The sequence below is a fragment of the Sardina pilchardus genome, chromosome 11 (assembly GCF_963854185.1).
Source record: "Sardina pilchardus chromosome 11, fSarPil1.1, whole genome shotgun sequence".
NCBI classification, from domain to species: Eukaryota; Metazoa; Chordata; class Actinopteri; order Clupeiformes; family Clupeidae; genus Sardina; species Sardina pilchardus.
Genome location: NC_085004.1, coordinates 23,821,085 through 23,836,661, shown reverse-complemented (window position 1 = coordinate 23,836,661; position 15,577 = coordinate 23,821,085). Strand labels below are relative to the sequence as shown.

The 15,577-nt window shown below is 41.9% G+C and overlaps 1 protein-coding gene across 1 annotated transcript in view; it reads left to right on the top strand.

The window, feature by feature from the left end:
• The first annotated feature begins 5,438 nt into the window (after positions 1 to 5,438).
• Positions 5,439 to 15,577, top strand: part of slc6a2 (solute carrier family 6 member 2) — a 28,585-nt gene continuing 18,446 nt past the window's right edge. Inside the window, exons 1-4 of the mRNA XM_062548578.1 lie at positions 5,439 to 5,556; positions 6,005 to 6,496; positions 7,330 to 7,461; positions 7,734 to 7,962. Coding sequence (XP_062404562.1) covers positions 6,190 to 6,496; positions 7,330 to 7,461; positions 7,734 to 7,962 — 668 coding nt within the window. The 5' untranslated portion in view covers positions 5,439 to 5,556; positions 6,005 to 6,189. The remainder of the gene's footprint in view (positions 5,557 to 6,004; positions 6,497 to 7,329; positions 7,462 to 7,733; positions 7,963 to 15,577) is intronic.

The window sequence follows — 15,577 nt, the reverse complement described above, 5'->3', positions numbered from 1 at the left end:
CTCCCCCTCTCTCTCTGTCTCTGTCTCTCTCTCTCTCTCTCTATCTCTGTCTCTCTCTCCCCTTCTATCTTTCTCTCACTCTGTGCGTTTGCTTCATAGCCTACTGCCTAAGCCATTCCACACAGGTCTATCAGATTCTATGCATGCACTCACTGTACACTGTATCTTGTCACACCTCCACCTGCTCCAGATATGTTTTGGCCATGTGTGGTAGTGGGTCTTGTATTTCATGTTGTCACCCCCCACACACACACACTCTCTCTCTCACACACGCACGCAAGCACGCACACACACACGCACACACACACACACACACACACGCACGCACACACACACACACACACACACACACACACACACACACACACACACACACACACACACACACACACACACACACACACACACACACACACACACACACACCTCCTTCTTGGCAAGAAAGGCATGAGCATGTGTATGCCTATGTGTGTATGTGTATGTGAAGTGGAGGGGTATGAGTTTATGAGCCTGTGGTAGTTGCCACCGTCTGTGTTGGGCAGACAGCGTGTTCTCTGACAAGGACGTGTCATATTTCGACATGTGTCGCTCGCATGTTTGCACAGGCTTGGGAGCCCATACCACTCGCTTTATTGCGTGAGTTCACAGTTGCTGGCCAAGCATACCCTGCTCAAGGAAGATCTGAACAAGGCAGCTCCTGGTGTGTGTTTGTGTTTTGTGTGTGTGCGTGTGCGTGTGCGTGTGCGTGTGCGTGTGCGTGTGCGTGTGCGCGTGCGCGTGCGTGTGTGTGTCTCCCATTGTCGTCTCTTCCTTCACACCTTTGGATGACACCATGTCTATTCTCTTCATCAGAGGGCGAGAATGTATCCTGTTTAGTGTCATTCACAGTATTAAAACAAATGAACACAGGGACATAATACTGTATGCCAGGGTGGAGAAGGCAGACAGACAATATTTAGCTTCACAGTTTTTGTTATGGTGTGTCTTCCCATCACTTTGGGAGGGACACATCCTAACTTCCCATTTTGTCCTCTGAAGGGGGGGGGGGGGGGGGGGGGCAAGTTCAGGTCAGCATGGGTGATGGGTGAGTGTCCGTTGTTGGTCTAGATGAGAGCAAGATGAACCAGATGTTCCCTGGGCGTGTAGAAGAGGCCGAGCTGGGACAAAGCTCTTGGCTCATCATTTATCCCTCTATCTCTCTCAGTCCTGTCATGCCTTAGAATGTCTCGTTCTTTTTTGTTTTGCTTTGGGTTTTTTTGTTAAAGGTAATATTGTATAGTAGCAGAAAAGCTTTACCCATACCACAGAAGTACATGTTGATTGCTTAGCCTGGCAGCTAACGGGATCAACTCGTGTGTTTACAGTATCTGTCCCTCACATTGTTAAAGATGATGCCAGCACAAGGTGACACGTATTGCTGCAAAACTTTACTTTAAATGCAAGACCAGGATGTATCTAGTCTGGTTAGCAGACCTTTTCCATTGTAATTGAGAGTGGGTCTGGACAAGGTAAATTGACTTACGACTTCCAGCAGGGGCATACAGTAACTAGCAGTGAAGATACTGTAAAGTTAAATTGGTGCATTAAACTCTCACCAAATTGTTTCAGAAGTGCAGCAATCTTGTAAACAGAGTTGCAGTTGTTTAATCAATTCCAAAGAAATACGCGCCCATGCCCGATTAGCAATTGTGTTTGCATGCCTGTGTTTCAGCAACATTGGAATTAGGCCAGATGGACCTGCAAAGGTTCATATGAGTACTCCCAGGCTAGGATGTATCCTTTTGTGCAACCCATGGTAAATTCCATCATTTCACAATTCACACACACAAAGTGTGAGTTCACACACACACACTAACAACAGTGAAAGAAATTTTGGTAAAACCAAATACTTCATAAATGTTAAGATGGATATGTTAAAATATGTTTTCTCTTGCTTTATGTTTTCTTCTGTTGACATCCTCATGTGCAGTAGGCCTACCTTTGTTATTTATTTGGGCAGATGGATCTGATTTAACAGAATCATCCATTTGTACTGGTCTTTGTTTGTTCTTTGGCTGCATTAGTGTGGTTTCATTTGGTTTGAAATGAAATATATCTGTTTATTTTTTCTATTATGAATGACCACACAACAGACCAACCAAAAACATCGAGATATCTTGGAAAGGGCGTAGTTGGACATTTGGTCACGTGTACATGTATTGATTTATACTATAAAAAAACAGCTCTTCAGGCTGAAGAAGTGCTATTAGAGGTAAAGTCCTAAGTTCAAAAGAGGTCATAGCCCTCTATGCCAGTCATTTAATTCCCTGTCATTTATATAATACCTGGACAGCTTTGTGATACAGATCAATTAATAATGACATTTCACCAATTACAATATATGTGCTTCAAGGCATAGTGAGCTCAAACATAATAGTCTAGTCTCATATACTATGTTTTTTTTAGTGCTTACCTTGAATGCCAATTTATCAGCCCCTCTGGTTCATCACCATTTGCAACTCTTACTCTTACAAGACAATTTGTCGATAATATTCTAGCTTACTTTTGACTGCAAACTCTTGCCATTTAGTGCTGAGTAAAAGGATGTACTGCCCATCTACTTGGAACAAACAGTGTTTTTCTCAACAAATTAGAAGGATGGTCAGTTATTGACAAGGGCCGGGTTTCCCAGAATTGTTAAGAAGCTCTTAAGTGCTAAGAACTTCTTAGGAATGTTGTAAGAATGTTCTAAGAACGCTCAAGAAGTTCTTCGCACTTAAGAGCTTCTTAGCGATTCTGGGAAACCCGGCCAATGTCTATGCAGAAGTCCCAGTGCTGCAGGCTTCTCCCCCCATTATATGGTACCTCTTGCAACCAGGGAATGAACTTTATTATGTGACCTGCAGGTGAACACGGTACACCTAAACTTGCATTCACTTTTGTTGTGACACACAATAGCAGGTCTTCTGGTGCAGCGTCAGAAGCTGATATTGATCGGGATGACAGATAATTAGGGGAAAGTCAAGGAAATGTCTAAGCGAATTTTGTAGTCCTCACTTAGGAGGTCATCTAATGTTCAACCTTTTGACTCCGTGGCCCTGGGCTGTTTTACCTCTATACTTAACTGCACCGATGGCCACTGAGGAGAAATACGCTGGAAAAAAGGAGAGGACTTCTCTACTCTCTCTAACACAGGTGAATTGAGCTGTGCCAACATATTTTGGTGATAACTCACTCACGTGTAATGTTGATGAAATGAATAACAAACTAATGTGGGCTACAACAACACTGGCAACAGGAGATTCTAGACGAGCAAGAATACACATAGAGGCAGCTCATCTTTACTATTTTGAGTATGCAATGATATAGCTACAGTATAGTAAGGGGTTGCCATTTGTGTGATTTTAGACAGTTTAGACCGTTCATTTTTAGCATATTATCAAATGTTATGACTATTGCACATTGACGTTCATACTTCATATAGAATCCAAATGCTCACAATACATTTACAAGACATTAAACTTTGGCATTGTTCAACATATAACATTTATGATATGTAGTTGGCGGAGACCATCCAGTAACATCAGTGTTGCAGAGCTTGCACAGGGTTCCACTGGTGGTGGCATCATTGCCAGTCTGATGTCAGCCAGTAGAGAGAGTTTTCATGTCTCATTAAGCTTAGCCCATCCAGATAAAGACCTGGCCGAAGCAGAGGAGTGCCTGCCAGGGAAGGGTAGGCCCTGCAGTCTGGCAGGGGTGAGGTGGACATCGGGGGCCGGCGCTGGTCCATGCCAGCTAGAGGGAAGCGTCTGGGTAGATGTGACAGCCAGAGTGACCTGCAAGGCTGGAGGAGATTTCACACACAATACTGAATGGAGATCTACTTGTGGCATCATCGAAAGAGAACTACTGATACCATAACTCAGGTTCATTTCATGTCACACAGGGTGAACACACTTCCTGTTTGATCTCATCACAGAGAAAGTGATGCACATCTTTTCTTTCACTGCCACCATGTCAGATTAATTAATTGAGTTATGACTGTGTGTAGACTACCGCACATTTGCTTCAAACCTATGAGTAATGTGTTTCCTCATGTGGCCGAATGACTCTTGGACCCTCTTTCCGCAAAGCAGCAGAGTGCCACTAACCTTGCAACAGACAATTCCGGTGATGTCAAAATGCTTTCTTGGTGAGTGATGCTAAAAGAGTTTGATGATGGCAGCCAGGCCCGGACTGGGTTGGAGGTTATGCAGAACACGTGTGGTATGAGCTAAGGTGTCATACAAGCATCCCCCCTCAGGCGAGACTGATGCATTATGCAGTCATCATCTCAATCAATCTTCAAGATGAACACCTTCTCTGAGAGACCCTCAAATTCTCAAATCCTAGAGTACTTAGTGGACAAGGGTAGGGTCTGGCCACTTACAATGGCTACCTCATTCTGCCGTGGATAAGCTGTAGGAGCCATATGTACTGTTTGTACGTCACTACTATACAAAGCTGTTGCACAGTGTGGAGTTTGTTTGAAGAAACTAGTGGCCCCTCTGGTTAGGTCACCTCCTGAGTCCACCTGGCAACTTCCTGAAATGTAGCCTCACATGGAGTAAATACACTAACGATAATATATATTAGCCATATAACCTTGTTCCTTGTTATAACATTACATGTATTATTCAATCTTCACGAGAGTATCCACAAAACACCCAAAGCACGCCTTTTAAGGTTTTATAAAAGAAGCACTGGAGAGCCTTAAGAGGACATTCATTGACTTTAATGGGATGAACTGATCCACAATATCTAATAGAAATCACTGCCTATGGCTAAAGCTGACTCACAACTCGATTACACATAGAACACAATGCTTTTACAGATTCTTAGAAAAACATAATTCAATCTGTTTAGGAGAAGAGAGAAGAAACAGGTAATTAAAGTAGAAAAAAATATTTTCAACTGTGTTTTCTTCAAACTTCTTCAATACACATGTGCTAGTACTGATTTAAGTCAACAGTGTATTTTTTTTCTCACTGTCCTGCGACCTACCTACCTACCTGTGAAATTTCCATGCGGTTAACTGCAGGATAATATGCACATTTAGACAAAGCACTGCGTCAAGTTTAATGTAAGAGCACCTGAATGAAATGTTGACAATTAGCATTTTTGCTATGTCTGAGCTACCATATATTTGCTAGTATGGTAAGTCCAAATCTCAGATATTTGTGAAATGAGCAGTGTAAATGACATTGTACTGTAGATTCCAGCAGCCTTATAGACTGTTGGTGCCAAGAGCTACCGTTCTACTTGCTTCTGTTCTCCTACTTGCTTCTGTCTATCAGATGCAGTGGTCCGCGCACTCTGGGTGAAAGCGAATCAAAATGTTAAATTATGAAATATCACGTGGAAGGAGAGGATGTGGATTTAAATGCTCGCAATTTACTTTGCCTCCAGCCTTTAGGAAGGCGAGTCTTAAAGTTCTATCAGAATGGGCAGTCTCTCACACCCATCTGGACAGCAACAGAAGCGGGTCATGGAGAGGTACCGTCAGGTTCACCAGTATGGATTTCTCTCCTACTCGTGGTAACTACAACGCGCTAAAGGCATTCCATATGTCGCCGTGCTTGCAAGACTTGTGTGTTTCTGTGCATTTTGGCAATGCTATTCTTTACTTTTAGTAGAAGTGGTAAGTTTGAATGCCAGGCTTAATCACCAGAGCTGAAGCAGCGCACTGAGGCGACAGTCGTGAAAAGTTGCAGTGGACAGACGCGCTGCTGCTTCAGAAGTTTGCAGCATAGGGTAGCCTATTTAGTTTATCCGCTGCATTTGCTTTTCACTTACTGTTGATACTTAGTTGTATATGTATTTCAATGGGCCAACGGTAACAATTTATAAGGGTTTTTTTTTCTTTCTTTTTTTTCCATATAGCATGTGTTAGGGAAATTCAACAGGATGTTCGCCAATATTTATTGTATGATGACAATCATGACAATCATTGTTTCACCTAAATATGCTTTATCAATCTCCTTAGCTGATGAAAGCGGCGGACACCACTCCAGTTTACAAGGAAATTAACTGCCTAAGCGGAGACAGTGATTCTTCATTATTAGCATCATCTTCATTCGGGCGCGCAGCGGCGGTGGCACCCTCATCAACTTTGCTTCTTCCTCGGGGCTGTGAAAGCACGAGGCCGCCGGGGTTCAAGTTGCTAAGAAGATGAACATCCAAGTCATGCCCGAGCACAAGTCCTCATCTGTCGCCCCATTGAAACCGTACAATGTGGAAAAGAAAGAAGTTGAACTAATCCTGGTGAAGGATCAGAATGGGGTCCAGTACACCAATTCCTCCATCATCGAAACCCCAAGCCCCCGTGACTGTGAAACTGAGCTCGATGTCGATGACAAGGATGTCAACAGGGAAACATGGGGCAAGAAATTAGACTTTCTCTTGTCGGTCATTGGCTTTGCCGTGGACTTGGCCAACGTTTGGAGATTCCCTTATCTGTGCTACAGAAACGGTGGAGGTGAGTGGATATACCCTGCGTATGCTTCTGTACCTGTTTATTATCAGCATTTAATACTATTTTCTAAAAAAAATCTGTAATTAATACGCTCGCAAGCTGTGCAATGAAATTGTCGTAGAAATAAAGCCTGGGCACACAAATTCTTTCAGTGGGTCAAAATAGCAATTAATAGCCTACGCCAGAAATAGTTCTTGGTGGAATAAAGGATAAGAGGATTTGCACTCAAATTTAAGAAACTGTTACACAAACGAGTTTACAGTAGGCCTAACTATAATTACTTCATGTGCCAACCTGATACTGACCAAGAGTGAACACATTTAAGTGTTTGTCTGCAGACAGACAATTAATGAATTTAATTTGCATAGCATTAGGTGCAAATAAGTTGACTATACTGTATATGAGTTAGTCTGTGTTATCATATCAGTATGTTTACCATAGGTCCTAGTTTTGTATTAACCAACTGTGTGCTAATTCCTAAAAACCTCTTAATGAATAAAAACACTTGCTTCTCTGACAATCTTCAACACAGACAGTCTCCAACTCAAGATGTTACTGATTGGCAGCTGAAAATCAAAGCCCTTCAAGCATTGAACACATATTGAATCATTTACTGTAGTCTTCATATAAAGTATATCAAAAATGCTCGATTTATATAGACTTGACCAAATGTAATGTACACTGCAAATAAAGTGTATCACTTTGTCCTGTTCTTTTACTGGGATGCGGAGCACAGTAGTTACAGTATGTCGTTATTGTGCAGTTCTGTCTCTTTTGTATATGCACCTCGGCTTGGCAAAATTATGAAATAATTTGTCTCCTCTTTCACCCTCCAGGTGCCTTTTTGATCCCATACACTCTTTTCCTGTTCATTGCCGGAATGCCTCTGTTTTACATGGAGCTCGCTCTTGGACAGTATAACAGACAAGGCGCCGCTACAGTGTGGAAGATTTGCCCAGTGTTCAAAGGTGAGGTGTTAAACACACATTACCAGGCAGCTTCCTCTGCACTTTTTTTTTTTTTTTTTGCTGTGTGTGCTCAGAAGGTATGAAGTGTTGTGTTACACAGTGTAAACTAACTGGTGTGATGATGACAAGCATACTTTAGGAGTTACCATTAAAAGCTAAACCATTAGGTTTCACCACTGAGAGCCAAATACTGCAGCATTATCCTGTCTTAATATGTACATGGGCATTATATGCAGTTTAACTCTATATTGTGTTTCTTTGTGTCTTTTTAGGTGTCGGCTATACTGTCATCATCATTGCCTTGTATGTGGGCTTCTACTATAATGTCATCATAGCCTGGTCTCTGTACTACCTGTTCTCGTCATGCACCTCGGAACTGCCTTGGCAGAACTGTAGGCATCCGTGGAACAGCTTCAACTGCACGGACCCAATGTACCTCAATGGTTCTATCCCGGGGACTTATGCCAAATCCAAGCTCACGCCGGCAGCTGAATTCTACGAGTAAGTACTATATGGTGACTACCTGTATGCACAATCATATCTACATGTACTGTAATGACTTCCTCCCCTGAGTTGTTTAAATAATTCAATCAAAGGTTTTGAAGAAAAATAACCACTGTACACTTGGGGGAAAAAAAAGAATGTTGCCAAAAGGAGAATCCTCCCCTGCCTGCTATTTTTAAATATTGTGTCGAATTACAAAAATGAACTCTTCCTGGAAGCTTTGATTTAATCGTCACATAAACACACCAAGTCAATCAAACATACAAAAGAACAAAAGGCTACAGGAGGTTATATATTTCAGGACCCGAGAGCCAGATTCCGAAACACAAATCACTAAACTTGCGGAACCTGCTAACACCATCCCTTTCCTCCGTCCTACTCTTGTTTAGATCTGTTGTCGTCACTGCCAATTGTCTCGCTTTGACAGTGACGTCTGACATTTGGTGAAGAGCTTCAGCATAGCACAATGGCAAGAATTATTCTGGGTGCTAACTGCTTGACCAGAAATAGCTTGACAGCATTTCATTCTATCTTGGCCTGTTGGGAGGCAGCCAGAGTGAAATGCAATGGATTTGAGCGCGGATGATTGTGTAGATGAGCGTAGGCTCTCTGTGGATGTATAATATAGACCACCCTGTCTCACGGGTGTCTCCTCACTCCCGTGATTCCACACGTCTTCCCTCCGCTGAGGATGCTTCATATTGTGAGTTTATTATGAGGACTCCTCTTCCTCCCTGGATTCTTCCTCCTGTCTGTTATTCCTGCTTGGCATCATTTATGTTTTTAGCAAAAGGAAGTTGTCTCGGTATTGCTTGTTTTGACTTCTACTTTTATTTGTATTCGCAAGGATTCTGGTCCTTCGGAGACAGTATTCATTCAGTACTAGATGTGCTGGTTAACCTCAAATGAGGATGCTGATGTAGAAAGCCTTTGCACATTTTCAAACATTCACCCACATGATCAACGAAAGAATTGATAACAAATGTCTTCAGTTATTACTAAAAAATAGAATACAATTGGCTGTTTGTTCGTCAGGGGTGTAAAAAAGAGACAAAACTCAATACCTAAAAAACTTGATGATTGAATGTGATATTTTGATGAGACATTAATGGCTTCCTATTCAGGAAGTATTCCACAAAAAACACTCTACTGTTTAGACACATCTTAAATTGAGTTGTTGGCGCCATTAATATTAAGTTTAAGTTTAACTATGGACAGGTAAAAAGAGGAAAACGTATCACCTACAACTGGCCAATATATCTTTATTATATCGAAGGCAACAGAAATCATAGCTGCGAACATGACCAATGTGTTGGCACATTAACTGGGTCACTATGACTAAAAACTTTTGTGCTGCACCCAACATATTCTTTAAATCCACTCATAACCGATAGCACTAGTGCATAAAGGCAAGGAAGCTTAGTTCCTGCTTTTGAAGTCACCAAAAAAGGCGCCCGTTTGCACTTCAAAGTCAGGGAGCTCTCTCCCAGAGTCTGTGTGAAGATTGCTTCTGCAGCCCTGAGGAAGTCAGTGAAACGAGTAGGACAATGCGTGAGCCTTATCTCTCAGCTGATGTGCAAACCGTCAGCCATAAACAAAACTCCCAGAGACTGGTACGTCATAGCCGGTCCTGCGGGAGATAAAAGTGCCACGCTCTTGCCGACCACTCTCCTACATTCAAGGCACATTCTGTTTATGCACAGGGCATGCTGAAATTTCCTCCCTCTGTACAGTATGTATGGACTGTTTTTCTTTTAAAACAGGTATATGTGCCCTACATTTCCTGTTTATGTTCTTTTCTATTTAAAAGTGAAGGCCTGAGCCCAAGACTCCCTCACTCCTCTGCTTAAAAGAATGATTAGAACAACTCGCTGACACGAAATGAGGCACGTAGGCTTCTCGGTTCTGTACGGGTAACTTTAGAAATGGTCCGTCTTCAGACGTTGGGAACATACAGTACAATGCTGTAGATATACTGAAAACAAAAAAAGGCTGAATACATTCACTAAAATGACAACAAAAACACAGTGATGTCAAATACAGGGTACGTACATACAGTGTCAACCTATAATGCAGAAATATTACAGAGAGCCATTACAACTGGAAAATGAGCAATCATTAATACATAAGTTAAATAGGTTTGGTGCTTTCCTTATGGACTCCACCCTGTTACATCTGCTGCTGCTTAAAGGCTTTACCGAAGTATAGGGCTAAAATTAGTTTCAGATCTACTGTATGCAAAGGACAATGCAATGATTTAAACCTTCTCCCTGATGGCAGTAGTTGGTAGAGATGGCTGGAAGTTGAGACATGACGAAGTTATTAGGCTGATTGAACTTCATGCAACCCTGTGCAAACATTGGTGAGTGTGAGGCATGCTGGACTTTTACACAATGCAAGCATTCATCAAGTCCAGCATGCTTCACGTTCAGCCATATACAGTATACGCATCACGTTATCAAGTCAAATGAGCCTATTATTTTCATGACTGGGCGTAATACAGTCTGTTCACAGATAGATACGGTGGACGCTGTGTTACACTTCTTGATTTCTACGTAGTCTAGTCAAGCTAGTTTTAAATTCTTCAGTTGCACAGAGAGGTCACTAAACTATTTAGGCACACAAAGACCACCCGATAAAAGGCTATGATAAACTTCAATCAACACTATAAAAAAAAAGTCGCTCTACAGACATGATTGCAGTCTGCTACAGAGACTTTCAACATGCTTGCTCCGAGTGAGTGACCTACAGTATCAATAAAAACACCACAGTATTTTTATGAGGAATTCTGGGAGTTTCGTTGTTGATGACCACAGGCCTGTGATCACCCATCCACCCGTCCCCTAGGGCCAAACTCTAGGTCTTCTTGACATTCCCCTCCAGGTGCTTATCATCAAATCAGTCGCTTAATGTATCAATAACACTCTGAAATTGAGCTGTCTATGTCATGAAACCTGAGATGGCCACATAATTTTATAAGTCAATGATGTAGTTATTAGGGTTACAGCTTTTACAAGAATTAGTTTTATCATCTAATAAAGGCTGGACATTTAACCAATAGATGTGTTTAGTTAAGAAAAGCACTTAGATGTGTAAAATGTACCCTGGCTATGAAGCTAACTCAAAGGTGTCTGGTAAACAGTTCACTTCTATTTTCAGTATAATTAAATAATACAACATTTCGTAACAACAAATCAAAGTAACTGTTCAATAGTTGTTATTTTCCTGACAGAGTGTTTTTTTGTTTTTAGATTAGTCACTATCCAAGGACATCCTTGTAGAACTGAGTTATATTTTAACAAAGTGTGTTCTGGTAAACGTTCAGCTGTTTACATCTGTACTAGAAAACTTTCACTTTCCAGACGGAAAGTTTCTTTGCTTAGGGGAACATCCAGGGAGCTCAGGGAGATATAAAGTAATAACAGAGTGAAAGATAAACATAGTAGCTTCCAACTACAACTCAGAGTTAGCACACCGTTAGCAACTGTGCACCAATGATTGACACGCTGCTACCAAAAGCAGAGGACTAACAAACCTGCACAGCCGAAACACTGGCCTCTCCTGAATCCCCTCAGGAGTACCCCTTGGCATGAACTCCCACGCGCTGTCTAGCTTTCGCTCCTTGGGGGAAGTGGGCCTCCCCCTCAATACAGATACACTAATTTATCATCTCATCTGTTGTCCTCTGCCTTAGAAAAAGATGTGGCTGGGCACTCTTCTCCACGGAGGCTTATCTCACTCTGTTCATCGATCAGTGGCGCCCTGCCTTGTTGTAAGGACAGGCGGCGGACTCCCCTCATGCGCGCTCATTAGTGTCATATCACAGGCTGGCCATTAGGATCATAGTGCAGCTGGGGGGGGCGAGCACACAGCAGGTGTCACTCAAGCCCTGAAGTCAGATGGATTCATTCCACAGCTTCACAACTGCAGCAGCTCTTAATGAGGTACAGGGGATCCCAGGCGACTGAACTGTTCACCCCAGCAATGCCAGTTATATGACCACTGCTATTCCATGCATACTGTTTTGTCAGTACACACTGAAGAGAGGTAGACTGAGAGCTTTCTTAAGGTAATAGCTCAAACGTTTTCGCCAAAAACTCAGAAAGTTTAATGGCAATTCTAGGAGATATATTGCCTGTACATGTTTTAATCCATGTGTGGAGTGGCGCCACCCAGTGAATCATATTTGTTTAAAAATCTTGCACTTCCCTAGTTGATATCTTAGGATATACAGGATCAAAATTAAGTAGCCAACCCTGTTTATCGCTAACACATTAGTTGGATACATTTCGTGAAATTTTGTCCAAAGTGCTGCAACTGACGCATTTCAGTATCTCAAGGTTTTGCTTAAGTTCTGATTTTGAAATTTGGTATGCATACTTTAGTCTGTCTTCACAATTATTTTCCTGACATAGACATCTTCATAACTAATGTAGACTTTAAATCCTCATTTGCAACATTTACTGTATTTGCTCCTCTTTCATCTGTACTATAGCAGTTAGTCTACATTTGAGTATTGTATTCAGTGCTCAAATTCATCATAATTTTTTTTTTTTTTTAAAAGCCACATCCATCCTTGTATTCACAGAAAGTCTGAAAACCACAGAACATAAATCACATTTACGGTTTACACCCTATTAGTGTGCTGTCACCTGTCTCTCTGTGGTGTGTGTGTGTGTGTGTGTGTGTGTGTGTGTGTGTGTGTGTGTGTGTGTGTGTGGTGCCACTTCATTCCAGCATACCAGAGTGACCACTTTCATCTCCCTACAACCACTTGTTAGATATTGATTGTGACAAACATAGTGGCAGATATTAATATTAATCTTACGTAACGATTAGCGCTCTGCTCAAAATATTTAAGCGTCTCATGTCTCGCCCTTCCTCTAACCCCCAAACCCCACAATGTTATAAATATTTGTCTTTGAAACAAGAAAAATAGAAGACATACTTCCTTCTTTTTGTGTTTTACCTTATTTTGCCCTGTGAAAAGGAACTAGTGTCCTTCTCTCTCTCTCTCTCTCTCTCTCTCTCTGTGTGTGTGTGTGTGTGTGTGTGTGTGTGTGTGTGTGTGTGTGAATGGACACAATATGTTTCAGCATTACCATGTTTTCCAATACTGACTGGGACTGCTGATGCACTTGAAATGTGTTTCCAATACATTGATTACATAACATGCGGTTGTTGTTGATGGTGGTGGTTGTTTTTTTCAGTGTATGTTTCTGTTTATGATAAATCAATAGTTTCTCTATATGTGTGCCCAGTATTTATGGTCTCTGGGCCACAGGAAGTAGAATTTTAGTGAGGAACAGAACGTGGTGCAGTTGCCAACTGTTTAATGCTGAGTTTATGAATTCTCTCTCAAGTTACACAGTTTGGCTCAGAGCTGACCTATAAGCTTAATCCCATTATGTTGTGATTCTGCTGTTTACAAAAGTATATGAATCTACAAGAAGTCATGCACGCATTACAGCAATGCATGCAAGCTGTTCATATGTTTCATAGTACATTTTCAAAGTTACACACCCTTCCAAAACATTTCTGTTGTTTTTGTGTGCCATCAATTTATATCAACTCAAGGTCTGTCAATTCTCTGGAAGACTTCAGTTATGGTGAATGCCATTTCTATGTAAAGGCTCTTTTTGATTCTCTGATCTCTAAAACCACTGAACTGCAAGCAATTAAATAGCTCATGTGAATCAGAAATGTGAAGATTCCTTAACATTTGCATATTGTTTTAGTATTCACCAGACATTGAAGATCGCTGTTTCATAGAGCTCTGGGTTGTGTGTGTGTGTGTGTGTGTGTGTGTGTGTGTGTGTGTGTGTGTGTGTTAGCGTAGTTTGTCTTTCTGTCTTTGGCCCATGTACAGTCTGTTGGCAGCTACAGCTTTACTGTCTTGCCAGGCCACTCCTCATGACCACAGCATCCTTTCGTCTCTTTACATTTGCACAAGTATTACAGGCCACTGAGAAGAACTCAACCAGCACCTGTGAATCTTCACAGGAAACTCCCCTCAGTGAGAATAGAAGTGAATCTAAGGGCGTATTCACACCAGGAAGGTCCGTTGGTTCACTTATTTGGTCCGGACCAATTTTTTTTTCTTTTTTTCTTTTTTAGTGCGGTTCGCTTTCACACCGTGATTAATTGCAAAAGCACATGTGCTAAGGTCGTTCAACCATTGGCTGGTAAACGTGTAGGTGGGGTAAAGAATAGGAAGCCAAAGTCAAAGTTGGCCCACGTAAATACTATGTTTGCGTACTGTACTCGTTATTATCCTAGCAATATAGTTTATACAGTTACAGCTTTGCAGAAGTGCTTGAGCGTCAAGACCGTTTGATGCAAGTTTAACAAGATCATGCTGGTAATTTTGCAACGACGAAGACGTGCAACAAAACAGCTGAGAAGAGCTCTCATGTGTGTCCAACATGCTAACAGCAGGCCTACGGAAGACGGGACGGGTAGGAGATGCAAAATCAAATTATTGTTGGCAAAAAAGCGTTAGCCCACTGCTGCTTACAGCTGTTGTGCGTCACGGAGCTATCCTACATTTCCCATAATGCGCAAAAACTACGGGAGCTCGTCAAATCCAAAAAAGGTAGATTTCTGTAACTGGGTCGGATCGAGGTCGGTCTGCTTTCACACCATAAACGAACCGCACCAGGGTTCGGTAGGAACCGCTCCGAGACCACCTCCTCAGCTGGGTGTCGGTCCGCTTGTTTGGTCCGCACTAGAGTTCGAGTGATTGTATTCACACCAGTCAAAAAGGTCCGAACCAAGCAAGAAACGAACTTGAGTTTGTTTTAATCGAACTAAACAAGGCAGGTGTGAATACCCCCATAGACTCACGAATAGATTCATGAATTATAGATGCTGTCACTCCAACTGATCATAATGGAAGACATGTGTGTGTGTGTGTGTGTGTGTGTGTGTGTGTGTGTGTGTGTGTGTGTGTGTGTGATTAGCAGTTTATCCACAGTATTGGTTTATCCCACAGTATCACATTAAGAGGATTGCCATCTACCTACTACTGATATATTACTAGGATTCCCAGTGGTTTACAGAGCATGTTGAATATGGATTGTTTGTGAAAATGATTCCGTCTGGTTATGTGTGAAAAATAGTTTCCCAGACCTGAGGAAGATCTGGATTAAGGGTTGGACTAAGCAACTGTCCAGAGGGTCTCCTCCCATTATCTGGACAGAACTACACAGAGATGGAATAATCCTTCGCTGTGGGAGCTGATCTGTCAAGAGTAACTTATGTGATGAGTTGACAGTGTCAGATAGACAGCCAGGTGCCTGTCAGGAAGAAACAATTGCCTGATTGACTGAACTTCCTGGCAGACCTCACATGTGAATGTTGTGGCCAAAAGTATGGTAGTGGAGGAGAAACTGCATGTGAATGTGGAGTTTTGAGACACTTCATTCAACAAGGGATTTATATATGTTTTTTAGGTTGTTGACAATTGACTCACCATTAGGTCCGGTTCCATGTGTTTTCGTTTTCAGTGACTTAGGCGCGCATCAAAAGTGGCAACGTGTTGCTTGTATTGTTTTCAGACAGATGTCCTAAGCCTGACATCCATAATGACCATGTTGTTGATTGAGACCAT